This window comes from Tricharina praecox (assembly GCF_024521635.1).
Source record: "Tricharina praecox strain CBS 144465 chromosome Unknown BZA05scaffold_1, whole genome shotgun sequence".
Lineage (NCBI taxonomy): Eukaryota > Fungi > Ascomycota > Pezizomycetes > Pezizales > Pyronemataceae > Tricharina > Tricharina praecox.
This window is the reverse complement of record NW_026250403.1, coordinates 1283422-1307385: the sequence shown is the minus strand read 5'-3', so window position 1 is coordinate 1307385 and position 23964 is coordinate 1283422. Positions and strand designations below refer to the sequence as shown.

At 53.5% G+C, this 23964-nt stretch overlaps 5 protein-coding genes across 5 annotated transcripts; 4 read left to right on the top strand and 1 right to left on the bottom strand.

The window, feature by feature from the left end:
* Positions 1-734: 734 nt before the first annotated feature.
* On the top strand, positions 735-1370 carry BZA05DRAFT_382237 (uncharacterized protein). Its single transcript, XM_051482092.1, has one exon. It carries the CDS (start codon positions 777-779, stop codon positions 1290-1292), a length of 516 nt encoding a protein of 171 aa, XP_051344319.1. The 5' UTR covers positions 735-776; the 3' UTR covers positions 1293-1370.
* A 581-nt stretch (positions 1371-1951) lies between these two features.
* Positions 1952-3403, top strand: BZA05DRAFT_382235 (MEMO1 family). Its single transcript, XM_051482091.1, has 4 exons — positions 1952-2243; positions 2311-2379; positions 2462-2836; positions 2925-3403. Exons 1-4 carry the CDS (start codon positions 2089-2091, stop codon positions 3313-3315), a joined length of 990 nt encoding a protein of 329 aa, XP_051344318.1. The 5' UTR covers positions 1952-2088; the 3' UTR covers positions 3316-3403.
* Positions 3404-7900, bottom strand: BZA05DRAFT_382232 (uncharacterized protein). The gene is made up of 5 exons (XM_051482090.1): positions 7569-7900; positions 6451-7513; positions 5556-6382; positions 5359-5504; positions 3404-5274 (listed from the first exon to the last, which is right to left on the bottom strand). The coding sequence occupies exons 1-5, from the start codon at positions 7707-7709 to the stop codon at positions 3777-3779; spliced, it is 3675 nt and encodes a 1224-aa protein (XP_051344317.1). The 5' UTR covers positions 7710-7900; the 3' UTR covers positions 3404-3776.
* Positions 7901-9874: 1974 nt separating this feature from the next.
* BZA05DRAFT_329983 (uncharacterized protein) lies at positions 9875-18168 on the top strand (the record flags this gene model as incomplete). The annotated part of the gene is made up of 10 exons (XM_051480512.1): positions 9875-11531; positions 11583-12005; positions 12147-13564; positions 13790-13981; positions 14069-15454; positions 15758-16297; positions 16466-16588; positions 16649-17284; positions 17337-17465; positions 17521-18168. 10 exons carry the CDS (start codon positions 9875-9877, stop codon positions 18166-18168), a joined length of 7152 nt encoding a protein of 2383 aa, XP_051344316.1.
* Positions 18169-22951: 4783 nt separating this feature from the next.
* Positions 22952-23877, top strand: BZA05DRAFT_329969 (CYTH-like domain-containing protein; the record flags this gene model as incomplete). The annotated part of the gene is made up of 3 exons (XM_051480511.1): positions 22952-23137; positions 23199-23669; positions 23704-23877. 3 exons carry the CDS (start codon positions 22952-22954, stop codon positions 23875-23877), a joined length of 831 nt encoding a protein of 276 aa, XP_051344315.1.
* Between the last annotated feature and the right edge of the window lie 87 nt (positions 23878-23964).

Genomic DNA, 23964 nt, shown 5'->3' with positions numbered 1-23964 from the left:
ACTTTCGCCCAGGGGTTGGGAATAAACTTATAAGCTTAAAGTCGTACGACCAACACGGCATTGTATCACCACAAAAACAAGTGCGATGCTATGCATCGCGCCGCTTCCAGTTCCCACTATCAGAACTGCCCATTGTCCGAGTTCGAAGCAACTCGGTCACCATTCGGTGCTGCAGATCCTCCACCTCCCTCACCGGTTGCAGGTATGCGTCGAATTGCTACCAAAAATAGTGTCATAGCTGGCGCCGCTGCAACCCGGCGGGCGACGACGGCATGTTGGTAGTTGGAAGTTGGGATTGAGTGATGACTTGGTCTATTGCTTGATTGCCTGCACGGCTTGGAACTGTGTGGCAATCTTGCCTTGGATGCTTCTCCATTCTTTCTCTCGTATCGATCACACTCTGAACTTTGAACCTTACACTTCACCCATCACCACTGATAATCCTTCACCGTTAGAACTTGGAACGTGCCATCGCCGGCACGGCAGAGAAGTGCGCCAGGACGGACTATCATAGTAAACTATAGCCCGGGCGGACGATTAACATGCATGCCGGTGAGCTCGGGGGCTACGTGTTGGATTATAGAACGCAAGCAACCGCGACGAACACTTTAATTTACCGCATGACCATTGAAAATTGAACACCTCGGATCTCATGGCGTGTTTTGATATAAGAAGTGTGTAGCATGTCCCACCTGTTACCGAAACTAACAACTACTAATCGACCTTTACGAGACTGACACCGTACAAAGACTATTCGGCACTCCCAGCAAACAGCGATGAACTTCTTCAGCTCCCTCCTCATCACGATGTGTCTCATCCTCGCTAGCAGCCGCGTCTTCTGCGAAGCTCGCGCGGCGCCCAAAACCACAGCGATGATCCCCACGCCGTTCGATCTACCCAGCAGTGTAGCCTCCGATGCCGTAGCCTCCGAACCAGCCGTATCCCACAGAATCGAAGTCGGCTCAACCGGCGCGTACATAGTCTGCACGACGAGCTGGGACAGTCCGCTGTCGAAGCACGTGCAGGTAGGCGCCAACCACCTGAAGGGCTTCTCGCAGCAACCGTGCCGGCAGACGAACTTCGGCGGGAGCTATTGCACCGGGTTTGTGGCGTATGGAACCGCAAGGATCGCGCTGTGCGGCGAGCCCTGGTGGAGTGTCAAGTGCGGATCAATGGCGCTTGCCGCGGAGATGATTATTAAGGCGTGCACGATGCGCGTCGATGGGCAGAGTAGAGTTGCGGGGTACTATGTTTTCGATAGCCGTGTGAGGGCCGTTTTGTTGCATACTTAAGGGATGCGGGGTGCGCGGGTGGTGATGTACATACCTGAGGTGGATTGTGCGGGCTGGGATCGCAATGTGGATGATAGGTACATATATGTGCGCCGTAGTTACGCCGAGTGATTGTCGATACGACCGAGTGACATGAGTGTGGCGGGTGTCTCCGGCCGCAGAAACGCTTGTCAACAGTCCGTCTCATCCGTCCCATCCGTCCCATCCCTCCTGGAGGGAGGAGGTTTAGTATCACAAGTCCCTCGGTTTACATCCATATGTGCCCGTCCAATTGCGAGCCACTTTACGGCTTATCGGGTATCGGTATATAAGAGTCAGCCGATTTGGTTTATCCATTGCATGGTGGTGGTGAAGCGCGCGATGGTACGGCAGTTGGGTGTAGTATTGCGACGACGCTTGGAAGGTTGACTTTTTGCCTTGTAAGCCCTATTGACGACCACATCCGTTGGCAGCTATTGTTGCCCGAATGGTTGAATGTACATACATTCGGCCTTTCTTTTTGACGACTTGGGTATCGCTTGGAACATCCATCTGCATTCTCCTTGAATGGAGACTCCAAGTTTCGCTTCACTCCGTAACTCCGCACTCTATTCTAGCTCGCTGAAGAAGCGAATAGCGCTAGTTAACGAGCATGAGCTCACATGCATGCATGCAGTAAGCTCTAACTACCACCGTGCCACGGCACCTGGTTACCTCATACCTTCCCCGCGCGGCACCGCAGCCCTACAACGTGCCCACTACCCACTATCAAGCCGCCCATCGCTCACCCACAACCACAACCAAACCCCTCGAAGCTATGTCCACCCGCGCAGCGACCCACGCAAACTCGTGGTACACGGGCAACAAGAGCAAGCTCAACAGCCAGCTGGAGAGCTGGCTCGCCGCGGTCGGAACCTCGATCGAGGGCGTGGGCGAGCTTCCGCCCGATGGCGCAAGGGTCATCATCGCTCCGTGAGATGACCCGACCTTGTTACTACTCCTCATGGAACGTGCTTGGCTAAAGGGTGGGGCATCGTAGGCATGCAGGTTACTCCTACTCCGGACCTGCGGCCGCGTGGGCTTACAAGTCGCTGGATGTCTCTACTGCGTGTGTGATTTATCCCTCCGTGATGATGATGGCAGCGGTGGTGGCGGTAGTGGTGGTGGCAGTGGCTCATAGTGCATCGCAGGAAACGGGTATTCATCCTCGGCCCGTCACACCACGTGTATCTTGACCACTGCGACCTCTCGGCGTGCAAATACTATGCGACGCCACTCGGCAACCTCGCCGTAGACACAGAGACTTTGCGGGAGCTGCACGAGTGCGGTGAGAACTTCGGGTGGATGACGCAGAGCACCGACGAGGACGAGCACTCGATCGAGATGCATCTGCCGTACATCTACAAGGTCCTCGATCTTGCGGGCAAGGTGGATTCCGTCAAGGTGGTGCCCATCTTGGTCGGCGCTATCAATACCCAGAAGGAGAAGGTGTACGGCAAAGTGCTCGCAAAGTATCTGAAGGATCCAGAGAACGTCTTTGTCATTTCGTCTGACTTTTGTCACTGGTGAGTGCTTACCGGGAAGGAAGTGGCTCCGTAATGCGCGGAAGGAGGAGGCGGGCGTTCGCTGAAGAGGGTGTCGTCGTCGTCGTAGGGGCTCCCGTTTCTCGTACACACACTACTACACCGCGCTTCCCACGAACCCCACACCCGAGTCGCCAAGCACAAAGCTCGACCACCGCACAAGGACGCCCACAGGGCCGCACCAGATCCACGAGTCGATCGAGATCCTCGACAAGCTCGGCATGAGCACTATCGAGACTGGTTCGCATGATCGGTTCGCAGAGTATCTCCAGGCGACGCGCAATACCATCTGCGGACGACACCCGATCGGCGTGATGATGGCGGCTATCGAAGAGGTGGCGAAGGAAAGCGAACAGAAGGGGGGCGCGAGGTTTAAGTTTGTCAGGTATGAACAGAGCAGCAAGGTTTGTGACCCGACGGATAGCAGTGTTAGCTATGCTAGTGCTTTTGCTGTGGTCTAGATGCTGGGCGGGCAGGTGGGGGAAGAGGATAGGTCCTCTGTAAATCAGCGGTGGCTTGGGCTGGAATCTCAACGACTTGAAACCCCTTCTCCCATGCATCTCCGTTCGTGATGTAGTCACCATGTGCAACTGAGGGGAACGGACCTCAAGAAAATGTTCTACTCAATCACACAAACTTCCTCGGTCCCATAGAATTCAGTCCTCCACATTACAGGTATCCAATACTAGGAGAAAAAACAATAATCAAAGAGGCATACTACCGGTAATGTCAAAACGCCACAGGCGCCGTCCCACATGAGATCAATCCATCTAATCGCCGAACTCCATAGAAGAAAAGAAAAGAAAAAGTATAAAGTAAAAATCAAAAAAAAAAAAAGAAATTGCCAACCCGATACAATGCCAAAAAGTTAGCAAGCAAAAAAAAAATAATCCCCCCCCAAGCAGATGTACCACGCCCCATACTACTCCTTCCCGCGCTCCCGCTTCACCTTTTTTAGGTCCTTGTACTGCTTGACAAACTTCCTCATCGGCGTGTCCTCATCCAGCCACCATTTGTCACTGCCACCGTCCTCACCACTCCGCTTTCTCTTCTTCGTGTCCGCGCTCTCCTCCTTCTCCTTGGGAGTAGCCACGAAGGGCGCGACAGAGCGATGAGTGCCGAAAAAGCGCCGCCGCCGCTCCTCCAGCTTCAGCTTCATCTCCTCGGTCAAGGTCTCGTATCCCGGCACGGCAATGACTCTCGGCCTGAAGCCGGCGTACATCTCTGCTTTTGAGGCCGGAGGGGGCGACTTCTGTGCGGGGGCAGGTGACGAAACCGGCTCGGCCGCCATGGCGATGTCGGTGCCTGCATCTAGACCTATATCGTTCGGCAGGGGGGATTCCGGCCTGTTAGTGGTGCCAGGCATGGTCTGTGGAGGGGGTGGTGGGGAATGTAAAATGGCAAAACGGCGGTCCAAAGTGAGTATGGTGTCCATACGCGCTTTCTTCGGGACTACTGGCGGCGCGGATGGTGATTTTCGCTTCCGCGGTAGATCGGTGGACGTTGCCAACTTGGCCATGGCAGACGGCTTGCCGACGGTAGGTGATGGTGATGGCTTGCTCACACGATCTTCAATTGTAGCCTCTGCTTCCATGTACAGGCGACGCTGCTCCGCCAAGAGCACCGAGACGTCGATTTCGACGTCGTACGATGCAGTGCGGATCTCCTGGGTGTCAAAGGCGGCGGATTTAAGTACCTTCTTGAACTTTCGTTTTGAGGGGATCTCCGAGGGGCTTTGAGGCTTGGTGCTACTGCCGAACTGGGTCCTAGGAACCTCGATAACGGGTGCGACACTGTGATCGCTGTCGTTCGCCTTTTCTAGTTTTTCATTGGAGGCCTTATTTTGGATGCTCTGCTGGTTGGCAATAGAGTCCATGGAAGTGGACCGTCTAAAGCTCACAGGCTGTCGTTCTGGTTCGTCCTCCCTGATCTCCATAGAGCTGTGTCGATCATGCGTTGCCGGAATCATCTCTTCATTCGGATTCTGAAGCTCGGGCATAAGAGCCTTTCTCTGGACTGTTGTATCTGACATGCTGCTGGGGCGTCGGTATGGTGTCTCTTGAACTTGTACAACTGGCCCAAGGCCAGGTGCAGTTAACGGTGGAGCTCCGTTGACCTCTGTGCCCTTCTTTGCTCCGATTTGTTGGGTAGTGGTTCGCTGCCCTAAGGGAATAGCTGGAGCAGATGGAATATCTTCCTCTTCGTCACTGTCATCATGGGCCGGTTGCCGGAAACTGCATACAGTGGCGGCAGACGGCACGGCCACCTCGAAGGCAGAAGGAGTGAATGGCGCGTTTTGCTGCGATTTATCTTCGCTGTCGGTATCGTCGCCGCCATCTGTATCGTCGCCGCCATCCGAATCGCATTCACTCTCGGAATCTTTAACAGATTCACCTGCCGAGTCGCTGTCCCAGGTGTACCTGTCCCCCAGATACGCTTTCAGTTTCTCTAGGTTCCTCTTTTTCCTCCACGCTATCCTTTCCTGGGCGCCGAGGATGCCATACTTGACGACGGGAGTCATGCCAAAAGGATCCCTCATAGGGATCCTCGGCTCCGCGCTCGATTCTCGAGCCAGAGCGCGAGCCACAGATCCTACCGCACGTTTTGCCGCACGTTTCGTCACACGTTTCACCGTAGGCTTCAAGGGTGTCTACTAGAGGTTAGTTGAGCCTCCTCTGCATGGGTAAAAATATGGGCGTACCTGTGGTTTGTCGAACTTGCGGGGCTTGATGATCCTATTCATCGACCTTGTTATCCGTCGTCGTGGTGTAGCCTGCTTATCCCCGGAACCTAAGGTCTCTTTGACCGATTCACTTCTCGCCCCAGAGTATGCTTGTTTCCTTGCATCCTGTCTGGCGCTGAGCTCGTCAGCGGCTTCGGCTTTAACAGGGGCCGGGGTTCTCTGTTTGACATCGGCTTCATCATCCGATTCTGCTTTATCTTCAGGTGCTGATTCATATTCGGATTCTGATTCACTGCCACTCATCGGCCTGCCTTCCACTGCTGGCTGGCTAGCACCATCTTCTGATCTGGTGGCGGTGTCGGGGTCTGGGCTAACTGTCGACCTGTCATCAATTGACAATTCGCCATCGTCAGTCCCATCACCTGTTAACCCATCACCGTTGATCACCGCCTCAGCGAATTTGTTGTCAGACTCTTCAATCTCGGCCGGCAGTCTGGATGATTGCGGAACCGGTGATTCTGATGGTTGACGTGAGGGCGAGTCCGAGCCACTGTCGGAGTCGTGTGGACGAAGGGGCGAGCTTGAGGCGGCGGGACTGCTTCGCGGGGGACTGTCCAGGTTAGGAGCCGTTTCCCGTACCTCGGGAGGGCTTGTCGGCCACTCGGCTATTTCGTTGTCGTCGTCGGAAGATTCGCTCTCTGATTGTGGTTGTCTCACAGATGCGACGTGCAACTGTCTCGGTGATTCGGTCTCAGTCGTTATGACTGTTCTGACTCTGAGCGGATGCAATCTGGAGTACGTCTGGACATATGGCCCACTAAGCGCATCCTGAGAAGGCCACCACGCTATTTGAAAAAGTTAGCTTTCATTTCACTCGACGGACATCGGTTTAATCGTAGCATCAATCACTTACATCCAGGTTCGTTGAGTATTTTCCACTGATCCTTAGGTATTGCCGCGAACTCGGCGGGTATCTCTAAAATTCCTTTCCAGCCCGGGTGTAAGGACGAGTGAGACATTGCTTTCCGCGCCGATCCCATATTAGCAGAGTCTGTTCCAGAGTCTGGATCGTCGTGGTCTTCGTCGTCAGAAACGGTTTTGCGTGGCTTGCCCCTCGCTATGTTTGTTCGGTCCGCAGCGATCTGATTTGGAATACTCGAGCTAGGAGCTGAGGAGGACGGAGGTGCTCTGTAGGGGTTTCTAGTGGGAAGCTGATGGGCCTGTGTAGCGAAATCTAGTTCTGAGCCATCGCTATCACTTGCGTCGCTTTCACTCTCTATCTGTTGTGACGCTAGTGAGGACTCATCGTCATTGTCGTCCTCACTATCATCCTCATCATCCTGATCATCCTCAACATCCTCGTCCTCTTCGTCCTCGTCTTGGGCATTGTCTTCGGAAAAGTGTAACATCTCCGCCGCTTGCGTAGCGATTGGTTGCGATAGTACGTCACTGGTAGACTCTGTGTCGCCGCAATCCGTTTTTGCACTTTTCTTCTGGCTGGTGGGAGGTGGCTTCGGGTTGGCAGCCATCGGCGGGCGACGAGCAGGAAGGAGGTGTTCCTTCACAGGCAAGCGTTTCCTCAGTTCTCGGACAAACGGATCGTCTCTCAAACTCTTCAGCGACCCAATAATTGGATTCCCTTCTCCACTCTGATAAAACATTGAGTCCACGATTAACCGTAGTTTTACCGCGGATTTTGGTGATGGTCGCGATGGCTCGTCGTGTTGTTCTCCTCCGCCGGTAAATTTCCCCCCTTCCAGCTGGTCCTGAAATGTGGTACCATTCTCGAATAATGCCGCATCACTGCCACGAAAGACGAACACGTAGTGCTCCAATTGAAACACAGCTTTGCAGTACTGTGTCAATGCCTTTCCGCGCTCCTTATTGAGCCGAGAGATGCACGAGTCCGTGAATTCGGCGGTCACATAAACATTTCTGTCGGCAAGTACGGCAACCACTGGGTCGAGAGATATCACCTGTGCAGACAAATCAGCGCCGTCGGCATGGGAGAAAGCAGTCTCCAAAACTCACCTCGATTAGCTGTACGAATTTTTTCTTCCCCGCCCTTGAAATTGCGAATTCTCCGTTGGACGTTAATATCTTGTCTTGTGGGCGACCTTCAATGGCAGCCTTCAGCGTGTCCACCATCCATGGCCTCCTGAGTAGTTCCATATTTTTCGCGGTGCATCAAACGCTTCGGAAAGTGTCGGATTGATTCGTCGAAACCCGGGGGTGTAAGTGCGGAGTATTCTGTGTCGTTGAAAAACCACTTTACGCGTTCACGGGGTGTTCCTATGTTGCTGGTAAGAAGTGTCGGTTGGTTGGTAGTGGTGGTGTGGTTGGGAGAACGCGACTTAGATGCGTCGAGAAATGACCCCGCCAAGACCACCCGGCTAGCTGACCAGAGTGATATAAACAAGTGCTATTGAGACTCCGGCACACAAAACGCAAATACTCTCAATGCTCATTGATGCTTCAACGAGAATTAGGGTTTACTGTGTCTCGGCAAACCCACGTGATATAAACCACTTCAGAACTCCTACCAAAAACCGATCAGACTCAAACTTCAATACTCCCCGCCAACCGTACAAGAGATCTCCGCATATACTTTGCCTTGAAGACAATCCCGCCTGTGCCCAAAGTTTGTTTGGCCGGTAAATAATGAAATAATCCCTGAGTAGCATCTTCTCCCGATATTGCGGTTGTATGGGGCAAGAATTATAAGTAAACATAGCCCACTCCCATGAATTCTGATGGAACACCCACAACTCTATTGTTCCATCAATCGTAAGAGGAGTGTCCAGATTGATTCATTGATCTGTGAATTTTAATAGCACCTCAAGCCGGAGCATCGAGAGAACCGTACATGAAATGTGGCAACACCTTGAGGGATAGGTCAAGGTCTAATGGACCAATCCTTGTGCACATCTCCCGTCCACTGCGCGTGAAACCCCTGCGCCCCCGCCTTGCTTTATGGCACGCTTGGTGTCGGTTAGGACCTGGAGTTTGATGACAAGCAGAACGAGATCAACTGTGGTGATGGCCCGATAAGTCAGATGGTGTTTGTTACTGATCCTGACGTTTCTACAAAGTGAGAGGCCGGGTGGATGCCTTTGGTTTATGTGAAGACCGATTAAACCACCATGTTGTTCCGGTTAGATGTCGTAGCCGTGAAGTTGCTCACCGAACCGCAAAGCCGAATGCCGTCAGACGCCAAGTGCCGAGGTCCCTGACAAGAGGCTCTGAGAGTGGAGTTGCACAGGTATCTCGTGCATAATCCGCCGGTTCGACAGTCAATCCCGACATGGCGGTGTGTACGACGGGCAATTTCTGCCGCGCAGGTTCAGTCCTTCGGGATGCCGCTCCAGTAGGCATTGAATTGCTAGCAGAGCCGTTCCTTTGGCGTTGGCAAAGAGCAGAAAGCGCGCTCCTGCAGTTCTTCGTGTGGACAGGTAGTCGGGCCTCTCCCTCCTGGAGGATCATGATGATTAAAGGTCAGTGACGTAGGGACTGTATGTGTCTACGGTATCTGGTTAATCGATACTCTACATAGAATTAGATGCACGGCGGTTGCCTGGCAACGGCAACACGGAAGCGTCCTCGCTTGTACTCTACATCCTCCTGCAGGCACTGCGTCACGAGGCTTGGCCCTTGCTTGCCCTCTTTTTGCTTCTTCGCACACCTCACATCTTGATTGCAGGAGCTGCCTTGCTCCCTCATCTCTGCTGTTTGTCTGGCGCCAGGGTTCAACGGAAAAACGCGGGGCGGCGATCAATTACCAGCCAACCAACCCCCAACGCCTCATCATATCTACCCCCTCCGCCGGGATTACCTACGTCGCCAACCTCTATCAACCACGCGCCTCCTACAGCTATCTCTTCGAAACGTCTGGCGACACGCTTACTGGCCGACCTCACCACCGCGACATGCTGTGAAGCTCGAGAACTGAGAGCTACAGAAGGTGCTAGCGCATACACTTTTCTATCTACCGTGCTGGCATCTGCCACGCACTATCAACCTTAAGTACGGTACTTACCTGTATATATCATATCACCTTGCCCTGTCCCTGCTTCCCTACTTCTTCCGCAGACGACAAGTGCTCAGGACTGACGCCCATCGCGCAAGACGAACCACCGCACATACGCGCGCCCTCCTCTTAGTCCCACGTCGTATTAGCTACAGCTACACGGCGCGAGAGACCGTCCCGTTGCGCGAGCGCGACCTCTTCTAGTAACGGCGTACGTGCATCTTACACCCACGATCTGTTTCTCTCGGTCCTCGCACTTGACGTACCGTATCGCAGCTTCGCGAGCTGAGGGTTGGGCTACCTTTCGACGATGGGGGATACCCCGCCCACCGTGAACTTGGCCCGGCGAGGATCGCTGTCGCTCACTCAGACGCTCTCGCTTGACTGGGCTCCCCCGCCACCACCACCAGCCGACTTAGAACAGATACATGCATCCTCTTCTCAAGCCCCGGGCTTAACATCTTTTTCGCTAGGGTCGCCTCCAGCGGGCAATACCGAGCAGTTGTCGCTGAACAAGCTTTACTCGCGAGTCAAGAGTATCGCTGGGGTTGTCAGAGGTGTCGTGGGATCATCAAGCTCTGGCTCACGCAAATCCCCGTTGTCTGCAAAATTCGGTAGCGACCAATATTACCAGCAGTCGGCCAGTAGGGACTCTTTCATGAGCAACACGACGGCGTCGGACGACAATGCTTCCTTTCGCTCCCCGACTAAGACTTCCGTGTTTTCGAAGAGCCACCTTCGAAACTACTCTTTTACGTCGAAGCACAGCCGAAGTAGTTCACGTGTTTCCAGCAACGCTTCGATAGCAAGCACAACAGACTATGCCCAGCCTGCCGCTCTCCGGAAATTTACTGTGACTCCTCGTTTGACAACCCCTGCGGTGGCACAAGTGACCGTGTTTCGCGACGGCTCCGAAGCGATGTATGACGGCGGGGGCAGTGCGGGGGCGAGCAGGAACAGCAGCATCAACAACCTTCAGAATCTGGGCAACAACGGCAGCAACATGAACATCGGAACGTCTAATCACTCCACCGTAGGAGCCTTGGTTGGTGCGGTGGAAAGCGTAATCAGCCCCACAGCAGGGTTTGGTTCGGGAGCCTCTGGGAACCCCGCGCAGACTCTGGATAGTGGCACAAATGCATCTCGTAATGGCGACTTTATGGACGCAGATGAATATTTTGACGACTCGGCCTCAGACGAAACCCTTAGTGACAGCAGCGATGATGACGTGGTACTGCTTCACTCCAAGCTTCCAGCAGGAGCCGCGCGCGGAAGGCCGCCCCAGGAAAGCAGAGACAGAAATACAAGAGAATCGAACCTGAAGCCGAAAACTCGGGCGTCGACAACGTCGGCTGCAAGGAGAGGGTCCAGTTCTGAAACTCACCTTCCCCCGCCAGCAACATCTAATTCTGCCACTTCTCCCGATTCAAACATGCTGATGCCTAATGTCTCCCATCCGCCAATAAGCATTACTTCTCCACCTATGCCGGTTAAAGCAGACTCGAATCTACCTCAACTCTCCGCACTCAATCTACAATCCAAGGCCCCAAGTCGGGTCAATCTGCGGCCCCCATCTATGGGGCGGGATGGTCGCAAAGATGCCCATCATCGAAAGAAGAGGTCCACCGATCAGTCTTTGCTTTTACCAGGGTTCAAAATCACTGGTGACCGCAGCTCCGATGCCGATTCTAGTCCAGCCGGCACCTCAATGACCGGCACCGATCAGAAAGGGGAAGCAACGTCATCTGTGTACAGACAAGGGGCATTCAGTGATCTTGGGTCGGGCAAGATGGTGAATTACGTCAACGCCGGTGGGGTAACAGGTAGCACTGAGGCAGTCAGTCAAGCGTTGAGGCAACTAAGGATGGGCAATTTGACGCGGGATTTCTGGATGAAAGACGAAGTATGCAAGGATTGCTTCCTTTGCGGGGCTACCTTTTCTGCCTGGAGAAGAAAGCATCATTGTCGTAAGTCGTCACTGTCGTGGAGCTTGTCAGCGCATCTACTGACTTATCTAGGACTTTGCGGCCAAATATTTTGTTCGAAATGCACCAACCTGATATCTGGAGACAAGTTTGGTCACCAAGGCTCCATGCGAGTTTGTAGCCCGTGTCTGGACATTGTAAATGACTATCATGACGATTCGGATTCGGACGATTTCTCTCCCTCTGCTGTGTTCCGTCGACCTACCGTAGATAACCCTAAAGCAATATCGACTCCGGTCGAGGGATCTTCATCAACAGGCTACAAAATGCCACAGAACCTCCGTCCTGGCCAAACCCCGTTGATGGCCATGCCTGCGACACGTACCACCGCTGGTAGCAATCCTAATCGCCGTTCACAAATCCTTGAGTTTAATGACATCCCTTCTCCGCCAAGACCGACCTCAGCACGCTCTATCAAATCGTTTCCGAGACCGGTCACCGCAGGTTCAACAAAGGGTTTATTTGGAACTTCATTACTCCACTCCCACCCTCACTCACACTCTAGTCACCCACATCACCATAAGCACACTCGCTCTAGCCATCGCTTGTCCGGAACACCTTTTGCAGATGAGAGGGCACCGTTCCACCGTAGCACAGCAGACGAAAAGCGCCGGCAAAGGTTACTTCCAACTCACGCCGATAGTATCCTGGATCCGGACCTTGCCCCGTACATGAGCGACGAAGACGCGAGCGACGAACAGCAAATAAGCGTATTCGCCACCATCGCGCCAAAAGTCACCGAAACCGTGGCCGCGCCTAGTGGCGCCGACAACACCGGGGAGTCCATCCCAGTCCTAAGCGCCAAGGAAATCCCACCCGGTGGTAGCATCGGGCGAGTGAGACGGAGATCCAAGAGCCGCGGCAGCATCAGTGGGTTGGGAGCAGTTTTGACCGGTAGCGAGAGTCCCGGCGTAGGCAACGACAAGACGGGAATCCCAGCCAAACGCACTTCCAGACGCCGCGGGTCGAGTTTCATTGCGCCGCTACAGCAACGCCCTGTGACAAGAGGCAAAACTCGAGGACTCATGCGGTCTTTGGCGGAAGGTGTCGCTGGTCAGACCAGTAATCCTCTACCCGGAGCCCCAGTCGCACCAGCCCCCAGAGGAGTAGCAAGGGGTACATCAATGCGTGGACCACTCGCACCAAACGTTGAGCTCAACACTGCTAGTTTGGAGCACGTCAAGAAACTTCTCAAGCAGCTTCTCTCCGACGCTGAAATCCCGAATGTGGAACAATGGGAGAAGGCGCTCATCCCGATCCTTCTGAAGTGCACCGATGATCTCAACCCGGACATTCGTGCTGGGGATGACATCGACATCCGGCATTACGTCAAGGTCAAGAAGATTCCTGGTGCGAAGCCGGGCGATACGAGCTACATTTCGGGCGTGGTCTTCAGCAAGAATCTGGCGCTGAAGAGCATGTCGCGAAACATCTCGCAGCCGAGAATTGCGATCTTGACGTTCCCTATCGAATATTCCCGACATCAGCAACAGCTCATGAGCCTGCAGCCGGTCATAGAGCAGGAAAAAGAATTCCTCCAGAACATGATCAACAGGATCGTTGCCCTACGTCCGACTCTCCTCCTCGTTGAAAAGAACGTTTCCGGGTTGGCTCTGGCATTATTGGCTCAGGCGAATGTTGCAACCGCATATCTTGTCAAACCCTCGGTCATTGAGGCTGTTGCTCGGTGTGCCGAGGCGGATATCTTCTCTTCCATCGACAAGTTGGCACTTTCGAACTTCCGTCTCGGACGTTGCGCCAGCTTCGATGTCAAAACATTTGTTCACAACGACATTCCGGGGAAGAAGAAGACGTTCATGTATCTATCGGGTTGTCAGAGGGAGCTGGGATGCACCATTGTTCTGAGGGGTGCTGACAACAATACGTTGGCCATTATCAAGCAGATTACCGAGCTCATGGTTTACGTCGTGTACAACTTAAAACTGGAGACATGCTTGATGAGGGATGAGTTTGTTCTTATCCCCTCTTCTCCGACTGGACCGGTCGCTCCAACCGTCGCCTTGAGACATGAATCTGGGATCTACGAATTGACATCCGAACCAAACGAATCAGCTACGGCGGACGTGGAAGGATCTGAGGATACGGCTCGAAGAACGGACGCTGAAGGCCAAACGGTAGACGGAGAGGCTACGCCCGAAAACGCCGAAAGAGACACACCTGAAGGCCCGCAACAGTCCCCGAGCGAGGAACCGAAGGAACCGACTGCAACGATACCGAAGGCACCCCTTTCGGTTGACCAGTTGCCGGATGACATCCCAAATCCAACATACTACGAAGATATGGTCCGCATACACGAGGCAAAGATTCTATCTGCTTCTCCGTTCGTCAGTTATATGCAACCCTATCTTCTTACTCGCGCGCGGGAACTCGAGCGAAAGCTTGTGTATCTACGCCGTCTCAGAGACAGCCTTGTAATCCCAGAAGACGACGATGACGGAGAGGACTCGGACAAAGAAGGCGCCAATTCCGAAAGGCCAGACACACTCGACCCGGAAAAGGCCGCCCTCGAAGGCAAGCCGAAGCCCCAGGATAATTTCCTGCTGGTTGACCCGGAGGCTGTCCATGGTGAAGGCGAAGTCAAACGTGGAACGAGCAAGAAAGCCAACGAAGTTCTTCGGGCCATCTATGACGCTGAGTACGACAAGGCACTCCACGTGTATGAGACTCAGAAGAAGCAGTGGGAGAATTATCTCGCCCAGTACGACGATTTATTCGACCCTTTCGCGCATCAGAGTATTACTGTCTTGTATAGTATGGTGTGCACTGAGACCACGGTCCCTTGTGAGGGACCCGATATCCGACAGCTCGAATTCTACTATCAGGATCACGAATGCGAGTTCATGAGGTCGGATTGCACCCTCGGACAATATATTGAATATCTGTGCGATACAGCCGACGTAACGTGCCGCTCATCTTGCGACAGACGGATGATCCAGCATCATCGTTCTTATGTTCACGGCCAAGCCCGAGTGAGCGTGTTAGTCAGTGATCAGATCGCCTGTCCGATAGAGGGGATGCAGAATACAATTCTCATGTGGAGCTATTGCAAGAAATGCCCCAACACTAATACGCCAGCAATACCGATGTCTGAGAGTTCTTGGAAGTATTCGTTTGGCAAGTACCTCGAACTGGCCTTCTGGAGCTCAGAAATGAAGATTAGAGCCGGGAATTGTCCGCACGATGTCAATAGGGATCACGTCAGATGTTTCGGATATCGGGGTTTGACTGTTCTCTTTCAACACGACCTAATCGACCTACTGGAAATCGTCGTGCCTCGGACGAAGATAACTTTCAAACCGGAGATCGATTTACGGGTCAAAAACGAGCAATACACACAGAACGAAGCTAAGATCAAGCGCTTCTTTGCTTCAGTTCAAGCTCGTTTGAGGGGCATCAACGTCGAGTCAGCCAGCCCCAGCAAGGTCGAAGCCTGCAAGGCAGAAATCGAGTATCTGATAAATCAAGCCCGGGACGACGAGGACTGGTTGGTTGCGAAGCTGCAGGAGAAGTACAACAAGTCGAAGTACTACGAGATCATACCGTTGAACCGCGCGCTCCGTGCACTTCAAGAGAAGGTTGTCGATTGGGATGCCAATTTCAGCGCATTCGACAGCCAGTATTTCCCTTCCGAAAAGGATATCAGACGCCTTGCAACGCAGTATCTCAAGAAGATCTTTCTCGATAATACTTCGACCACATCGCTTCAGTCAGAAAACGAGCCTACTCCAATGCAGGAGAAGGAAGAAGGGACAAGAGCCAATTCAATAGACGGGGCCAACCCTTCAGATACCAACGCTTTGCCCCAATTTCCCTCCGAGTCGACCCCCGATGTCCTTGTGTCCACCGTTGAAGAGGAGGAACAGACCAATGAGAGGGACGATGAAGTTACCTCAAAGAGTCCAGCTCCATCGGGGGAATCCAGACTCGACAAAATTATGGCAGACGATATGGCTACAGGAGATTTGAGCATTTCCGATAGCAATGTGATCCCGAAGCAAGAGAAGAGTATCGAAATTATTGCTTCCGATGCAGACGCTCCAGCTGGCCAGGAAACTGTTTTCCAACCGCCCACACCAGAGAAACCGAGCAGTATTCCGTCTTTTGTAGAGACGGACAGATCGGAGAGCGAATCATCCACTCGCCATGCGAAGCGACCAAGCCTGTCTGATATCTCTCGTCTGCCTCAGGTCTCTGCAATCCCTCGGCTCGATAACTCACGCCGTAGGCCACCCCCGTCTTTCTCGAGAACCGTCTCAGTGCCAGAGGTTCCTCGACGAAAGGACTTGGCCGGTCCTGCAAGTGCAGGCATTGGGCGTCGATCTCCAACTATGCCAATGAAGAAGGGGACTATCGTTGGTAAGACCACCGAGAAGATCAGAAACGAGAAGAAGCTTGAAAAGTCCCGGCTGTCTTCTCTCGCGAAGAAGCCAAAGGAAAAAGAGACGCAATCTCAGATTCCCCGATCCATTCCCGCCACGAACATTGGTCTCAAGCGTCCGATAGCAACGCCGCCTACCAGAGTCTCGAACCTGGCAAAGCACTTCGAGCAGCTGAGTAAAGAGTTTGAAAGGGAGAGAGCTAGGGAGAAACGTCAGCTTGCAGCAAAACGAGCTCGGGCCCTGCCCGTTGCCACTTCTCGTCCCATCGTTGAAGTCTACAAAAATGTCAGGGAAGCAGTCGAGGAGGGCTCCGACGAAGAACAGCCACCTGGATTGGCCACCAAAGAAGTGAGCAACCTAAGCGCAAATTCTAGCTCGACCTTCAAAACGGTATCCCCCGTTCTTTCTCCAGAAGAATCAATGTTAACGCCTGAGCCGGATGTAAATCACCTGGCCTCAACTCCCGATACACTGTCCGAACTTCCCGGTCATATGGCTCCTCTTAGCCAATCCCAGTCAGATGTTGATGCGGACGTGGACGGCGAAGCCGATGCTGATGCTAGTGATGGTGAGATGTCTATGGTTAGTGACCAGGAAACAATGGTGGTACCTTCTATCAGTGATGTATTGCCGCCCACAGTGGATACGGATGTGGAGTCAGCGCAGTTGGTTGTGGAGTCGGCCCAATTGGATCTGAAGCTTGGGCTTCCCCAGCAGCATCGTTCGGCTTGGATGAAGATGTTGAGTAACTTCTGGGCCGAACGATCTGCAAGTGGTTGGACGTCTCTGGAATACCCCCTCCATCCAACCGATCATGTCTTTAACGATTCGGATATCATCGTGCGCGAGGATGAACCCAGTTCACTTATCGCGTTCACGCTCAACTGCAGCGATTATGTTCAGAAACTCAAGGACATTCGTCACTCTGATTATTCACACATCGGCAACGAGAGACCGACGAGCTCGGAGGAACAAGTTCACAGCCATTCTTTCAACCTTCAGGAGCACCCCGAGCTCGAGCGAAGTCTTCTCAAGACCACTGGGACACATCTCAAGTATCAGTTCCAGGAAGGCACCGCGAAGATGTTCTGCAAGATATTCTATGCTGAGCAGTTCGACGCGCTGAGGAGGAACTGTGGTGTCGCGGATAGATATGTCGAGAGTCTGAGTCGTTGCATCAAATGGGATAGTAAGGGAGGGAAGACGAGAAGTGTCTTCTTGAAGACACAGGATGAGCGGATAGTCCTCAAGAGCTTGAGTCCAGTGGAGACTGCAGCTTTCATCAAGTTCGCACCGGCGTACTTCCAGTTTATGAGCGAAGCTTTCTTCCATGAGGTAAGCACTCCCTTCGCCGGGCAGTCTCGTCATGATTGCTAATGTTCAGCAGTTGCCCACGGTTATCGCGAAAATGTTGGGGTTCTATCAGATCATGATCAAGAACCCCAGCACCGGCACCGAGATCAAGTGGGATATACTAGTCATGGAGAACCTCTTCTATGACCGCAAAACCACACGGGTGATACCACACATTCCCTTTTATATTTGATACTGGGCAGCACTGATTTTCGTAGATATTTGATCTTAAAGGCTCGATGCGCAACCGCTACATGCAATCGACGGGGGAGCAGAACGAAGTCCTCCTGGACGAGAACATGGTGGAGTTTATCTACGAATCGCCACTTTTCGTCCGCGAGCACTCGAAGAAGCTCCTCCGAGTCAGTCTGCACAACGACACGTTATTCCTCCAGAAGCAAGACGTGATGGATTACTCCCTCATGATCGGCATCGATGAAAACCGCAAAGAGCTGTGTGTGGGCATCATCGACTGCATTCGCACCTTCACCTTGGATAAGAAGTTGGAGAGCTGGGTCAAGGAGAAGGGCTTTGCCGGCGGTGGAAGGAATAAGCCCACCATTACCAGTCCGAAGGAATATAAGCATAGGTTCCGTGAGGCTATGGAGAGATATGTGTTGGAAGCACCGAGGTTTGTGGTCCCGCTCCTATCTGGTGATGACAAAGAGCTAACGGGATTGTCTAGCTGCTGGCATCTGTTCAAGATGAACTACGTGAATGCATTGCCACTACAGTTGCACTCGGCGCAGAGTGCGGCCAAAGGACGGGAAATGGAGATGTCGGTTCAAGGAAATGAGATTGCGGCTGATGACGGTGAGGCGGCGTCGGCGTCGGCGTCCCAGCCGGAAGATGTAGCAACGCATTAGAGTGGCGGATTCTGGGCTGGACTGGGGTTTTGTTTTTTGTTTTTTTCCTTCTAAGTTTCATGAAGTACCCATGGAGAGCATGTTTCTATGATCGGCGCCGGCGTTTTTTTGGGTTGATGGATGGATGGATGGAGGGGGCGATCACCTTTTTTTTTGCCCTGTAGGGGCTTGTTTCTTTTGCGAGCCATGGGAGATATTGGTTTGGTTAGTGTAGAATACTTATCAAGGTATTTTTGTTCGGAATATCACTGTTGTATTTGCTTCCAATGGGGTGTGGTGACGTTGATTGAGGACGGAAGACTGCGTCTCTGTCGTGTTTGTCTGAGCGGATTGGTTGGTTTGGCTAGCTGTGTGCTCCAGCTCTTCTGTATCATACGTAAGTAAATTTCTTCCTTTCTACATTGTCAGAAATAAACGGACGACCATCCTTACGCTTAATCCGCCTTCCAAGCCTTGTTGCTTCTCGGGCAGTTGATTAAGGATGAGTGGAAGCGAAGGTGAAGTCTCGAGGTGGGAATTCAGCACGTGGAGACGTTCAACGCTTGTCGAGATGTAAGTGGTAGGTTCAGACAGACCTACCGGTAAGTATCTGAAAGCTCGTGGCAGTTGGATAACGTGTTCGGGGGAAAAGCTTGTAGGAGCCGGAGAATCCTCTTGGATTCAGAAGGCCTGCCGAAAGGCTCTTGGAATTGACGGACGGCTCAAACAAAAGAAAGACCCGATGATGGGACAAAGGGTCGTTACAATGCTATATAAGGCCAAGAATCAGAGACGGAGACAGAGACGGAGGTTATTAGAGTAGTGTGCCACTACCATTCGTTCGCTTAACGAAGATCATGGTTAACGTGGGAAAGCCCCCTCCCCCCTCCCCCAGCTCAGCACCTAATTTTTCTCTCCACAACCCCCCACCGAGGACACATCCGGCTAACCACTATAACCCCCCCTTACCACAACCCCTTCTTACACACATTTATCTACATACATAGGGCCGGTGGTATCGACGGCTTTGAGACTGGCAATGTCAATCGCATGACGCACCGGTTTCCACCCTACATGCGTATGGGATCGTCGCGGCCGCCGCGATGGATTGGGCAGTACTGCTGAGAGCCTGAGACATGTGTGAAGGATGGAGCTCCGTATTCCCGGTGGGGCGCCCGAAAGTCTACCGCGGTAAATCCGCTTCTCCGGCTGCGCTCTGGATAGTACTCTACATGTGGAATCACGTGGGATGGGATAGAGTACCTACGGGCTTTCGATGCCTATGTCTGTACCTATGAATGGCTGCGTTAGAGGATTGATGAGGGAGGACAGTGGTAATTGGCCGAAGTGTGACAAGATAGATGGTCACGCTTCCCCTTACGTACGTGGGATTGATTGGCGAAGTGATGCTCATCGATGGCTGTCAATCAGAGTCCATGCACATGGCGAAGTGATTGCCATGGCTCTCAATCCCCAATAAGCGCGCGGCTACGCTTACTTCACCATGGTGCGTTCGGTTGACATGGCTGGAGTCACGCAACCACGCCAGCCCGCAAGACAAACAGTCATAATAAGCTCAGCGATAATGGTGGTGCTGGTACTGGTAGGTCTCGGCTATCTGTTTGTCTTGAGAAACACTGTGTGCCACGGTTTCAGATTGTGGGGAGAGGAGAGAGAGCCTCAATAACCTTGTGCCTCCCCCCCTTCGTTGACGTTCTTCTTTTGCTTAAAAGCTTCTTTATGCCCTTCGATTGTCTCCCCTCTCTGTCGGGATTTCCACGAGGAGTCTCTCCACAGCCCGCCGCGAACAGCCTTCCGGAAATCTTCCGAATCAGAAACGCGTGCACTGCCTGGGCGAAAAGAAAAGCAGCGGAAGACGATTGATCAGGCGCGGCTATAACAATAACAGCAACATAATCCATTCCGCAAAACTGCTCTTTGGTTCACGCCAATCCGGAAAGCAGAAAAATAACCTTCTCATGAAATCTCTCTCTCCCTCTCCTTCTCCCTCTCCCTCTCCCTCTCTTGTCCCCTCCTGTATCACTCAACGCGCTTCTCTCTGTCGTCGTCGTCGTCGTCGTCGCTTCTCTTGTACGATCACCCTTCCTGTTCCCACGTCCACCACCTGCCTTCTTCCTCCCTCAGGTCTCCATCCCCATCGCCCAGTCTCCAGTCTCCATCTCCGTCTCCTCGCGATTAAATGACCATGCTGCCTTGCCTCTGCGCCTCGTCGTTTTCCTATTGAAACCCGCACTTGGCCAACCCGCGAAGCCCACTCTATCCATTCGTCTGGCTGCCTCCCGATATTGACAAGACCAATCGCCCCATCAACCGCCTGCTCACACTCGCTACCCAACCCTGACGAGCGAGCGAACAACAACAACCAACAAACTAACCGACACCCTAAAACAATACCTGTACTCAATCAATCGTCCATCCGCCCCCCATCGAATCTTCCCTCAATCATATCGCTCGCCGAAGCCGCGCAAACACCGCCCAATTTGTGCCCCGAATACGTCCCTGCCACATCTCCCGATCGTTCCCCCCCTCCCACTGCTGTCTAGACCGTCGGCAACAACCCTCCGCCGAACAGACGCGGGCGAACCTCAACTCCCGAACCTGTGCTGTTATTGCCGGCGCGCGCGCTCACCGCAAGATGGATCTCCGGGCCATGCTCAACAACAATGACGTACCCGCACCCACTACGGCTCAGTCTCCTTCACTACTGCCGTCCATGCAACAACAGCAACAGCAGCAGCAACAACAGCAGCAGCCTCAGCCTCAGCCTCAGCAACCACAACATCGCCGACCAGCTCCTCCTCCGCCTCTACAGCCTCCTCGCTCGCCGTTTCCCTCGTCCAGCCACGGTCGATACGTCCCTCCCCAGTACCCTCCACATTCACCCTACTCCCCATCGTCGAAACCAGGGCCGGGCACCAGGTTTTCTTCGCCGTCGTCGTCGCAATACCCATACCCCTCGGGCCCGCCCGCATCCCCGCTCTCGCAGCAACACCACCACCACCACCACAATCATAACCCCCATCACCAACAGCAGCCACAGCAGGGCTATGCATCGTCACCGATCGTTACCCCACACGGAACTCCCCATACTCCGCATCCTTTGAGTGCGCACTCCACTGCGCACAGCAATACACCCACAAGCGCCGTGTCGCCATCGCCGCATAGTCACTTCCCACCACCACCTCCGCCGCCGCCGCCACCGGCGCCCATACGGCAACCAAGCCCGTCACGCCAATACTCCCCTCTACAGCAGCAGCAACATCAGCTTCAGCAGCAGCAGCAACCTCCTCGTTCACCGCTTTCCCTCTATCCTGCACACTCTCCGCATCATCATCATCACCCGCACCACCAGCATGTCTACCCGCAACCATCACCGATTACCTCGCCCGTGGAGGGTAGAATGAGTTCCATGCCACCTGTGACTGACAGATCCCCCCATACTATGGGCCCCGACAGAGCGCCTCCTTCTATAGGGGCACTTACTCCGCGTGACGAAAGAGAGAGGTCAATCCAACGGCAACGCGAACGCGATGTCAGCATCAACCCCAAAACCGAAGTACCATATCTACCCGGCGAAGACTTTTCTTCAGGGATCAACAAAGAACCGGGCGATTCAATTGCGCACCGCGGAATGGCGCGACCAGCTCATCACCCGCACAAACCACCGCCACCTCCTCCCCATTCGCCAGTACCACAACAACAACAAGGGCAACACCATCAACAGCATCCGCAACATTCACAGCAGCAGCACCAGCAAGTACATCAGCAGGTACATCAGCAGCAACAACAGCAACAGCAACAACAGCAACAACAGCAGTTGCTGCAGCAGCAGCAACATCAACAAGTGCAGCAGCATCATCATCAGCCTGACTATCGTAGTTCGTCAGCAATGGGGCAAGACCGACGAAACGACGCGATGGAAGTGGATAGTGCCCCCCCTGACGAACGAAAGTGGAACAGCCCCGTTTCAGACAGAATTAAGCTCAACGGTTCTGGCGATGAACGAAAGGATGACCGCCAACACCAAGCCCACTCCACTACTCCACAACCTTCATCGCATAATAACCATAAAAAAAACATCGCCCCCAACCCTCACACACCTCATTATTACCAAATGTCGTCGCCATCAAAAGATAGTACTGGTCCACCACCTTGCCCTCCTCCTCCTCCTGGGCCACAACCACCTCCTACTGCTACCGAACAGCCCCAGTCTCGGCCTCCACCACCACCTCCACCTGCACCAAGGTCAGCTCAACCCCCAAACCCAAACTCCCTAATTCCAAGGCAACCTATATCATCATCCGCATCGTCCACGTCGTCATCAAGCCCCAAATCCCAGCCACCTCGACAGCTATCCGCGAAACCAACCCAACGCGACCATCCCGCTGATGGACATAGTAATAGCTCCAGTTTATCCGCTCCCCCGAGAAAACGGCAGCGGGGAGGCGAGGCGCCGATATGGGCTCGGAAAGCCAGTCGCAGCTCCAGCAGTAGCCCCGTCATGTCCAATAGGCGACAACCTCCCCCTTCCACCCATCCGTCACAACCCCCACAACACTCGACCCCTTCTGTGCCACCGCCACCGCCTCCGCCTCCCATTCCCATCGAACAGCCGCAGTCTCGACCCCTTCCGACGCAGCCGACGCAGCCTGGGCCTTCCCCCCACGCGACCGGGCCGCGCTTGCTTCCGGGATTCGGGCCGTGGGAGCCCAACATCATCAACACAGAGCAGTACGAAGAGATCACGATGCAAATCGCGGATTTCTTGTTTCAAAATGTCGTGATGCAGACCGATCCTGCGCTGGTGAACGACGGTCCAAAGGGTGCTGTCATAGAGATCGAGGCGAAGCTCGGCCAACTGGTGAATAGAGCTACGGGGGAGAGACTGCGCCTGCCAGTACGAACGGAGACGATATTCGATCATACCGATCCAGGTTGGCAAGTGCAATTCAAGAGCAGCATGACCGATGTACGTGTCCTCTCTCGCGCGCAGATCACAGAAGAATGCTAATGCCGAAGAAAAAATGAAGGTCCAACACAGGCATTTGAATACCTTCCTCAACCGGGTCTTGCATGAATCCCAGAGAGGCCCCAACGCGGAACACGAGGCGCCGGCCCGCATGCCTTTGACTTATGTACATACACGCGAACGCGATTCCTTCTACGACCTTCCCGCCGATATGCATCACATCCTTCCTCCCTCGATCCGGCAAACACGTAACCCCCGCCACGGGGTCCGCGTTAGGGTTACTACCGATTCTGTGGGACAAGTGATCAGAAAAATCATCAAGACTAGGATTGCCGACATGAACGTGTACTCACCTCTTACCATGTTCGACTGGAGAGTGAGCGTGAACATGGAAATGCCGTTCGCTGGCGATCATGAGAAGCTCAACCCAGTCGCCGAGGGGAGCCGAACCAAGGATCGCGTAAGCTATCGCCAGACGATCTATCAAGTGGACCTAACCCAGGTTACGGGCGTAAGTTCTTCTTTTCTCGGTGTTTTCCCTAAATTTCGGACCTAACACGGAATAGAAATCAACCAAGAAGGAGCATGAACTCGAAGTCGAGGTGGATGGAGCGGAGATTCGCAAGCAAGGTCTGATGGCGAAGGACAAGAAGCCGAACAGCTATGAGGATCTGGTCAAGGGATTCATCGACAACGTGAGGGTTCTGATTAGAGCTGTGCCACCTGGACCGCAGGGATGATTGTATTTTCTTTGCCGTTATTTGCTTGAAAGCATTACAGGGTGTGGATTGGGGGGTCTCTCGGTTCTGTTGCATACTTCTTACCCT

What these genes read in the sequence shown, in the direction of transcription:
- BZA05DRAFT_382235 (XM_051482091.1), top strand. Translation starts at nt 2,089, where the DNA reads ATGTCCACCCGCGCAGCGACCCACGCAAACTCGTGGTACACGGGCAAC. An exon ending in GCAAGGGTCATCATCGCTCC is followed by an intron (nt 2,244 to 2,310) that starts GTGAGATGACCC and finishes GGGGCATCGTAG; the next exon opens with GCATGCAGGTTACTCCTACT. An exon ending in TCGCTGGATGTCTCTACTGC is followed by an intron (nt 2,380 to 2,461) that starts GTGTGTGATTTA and finishes AGTGCATCGCAG; the next exon opens with GAAACGGGTATTCATCCTCG.
- BZA05DRAFT_382237 (XM_051482092.1), top strand. Translation starts at nt 777, where the DNA reads ATGAACTTCTTCAGCTCCCTCCTCATCACGATGTGTCTCATCCTCGCT.
- BZA05DRAFT_382232 (XM_051482090.1), bottom strand. Translation starts at nt 7,709, where the DNA reads ATGGAACTACTCAGGAGGCCATGGATGGTGGACACGCTGAAGGCTGCC. An exon ending in AATACTCAACGAACCTGGAT is followed by an intron (nt 6,383 to 6,450) that starts GTAAGTGATTGA and finishes TTTTTCAAATAG; the next exon opens with CGTGGTGGCCTTCTCAGGAT. An exon ending in GGCATGACTCCCGTCGTCAA is followed by an intron (nt 5,275 to 5,358) that starts GTATGGCATCCT and finishes TCTGGGGGACAG; the next exon opens with GTACACCTGGGACAGCGACT.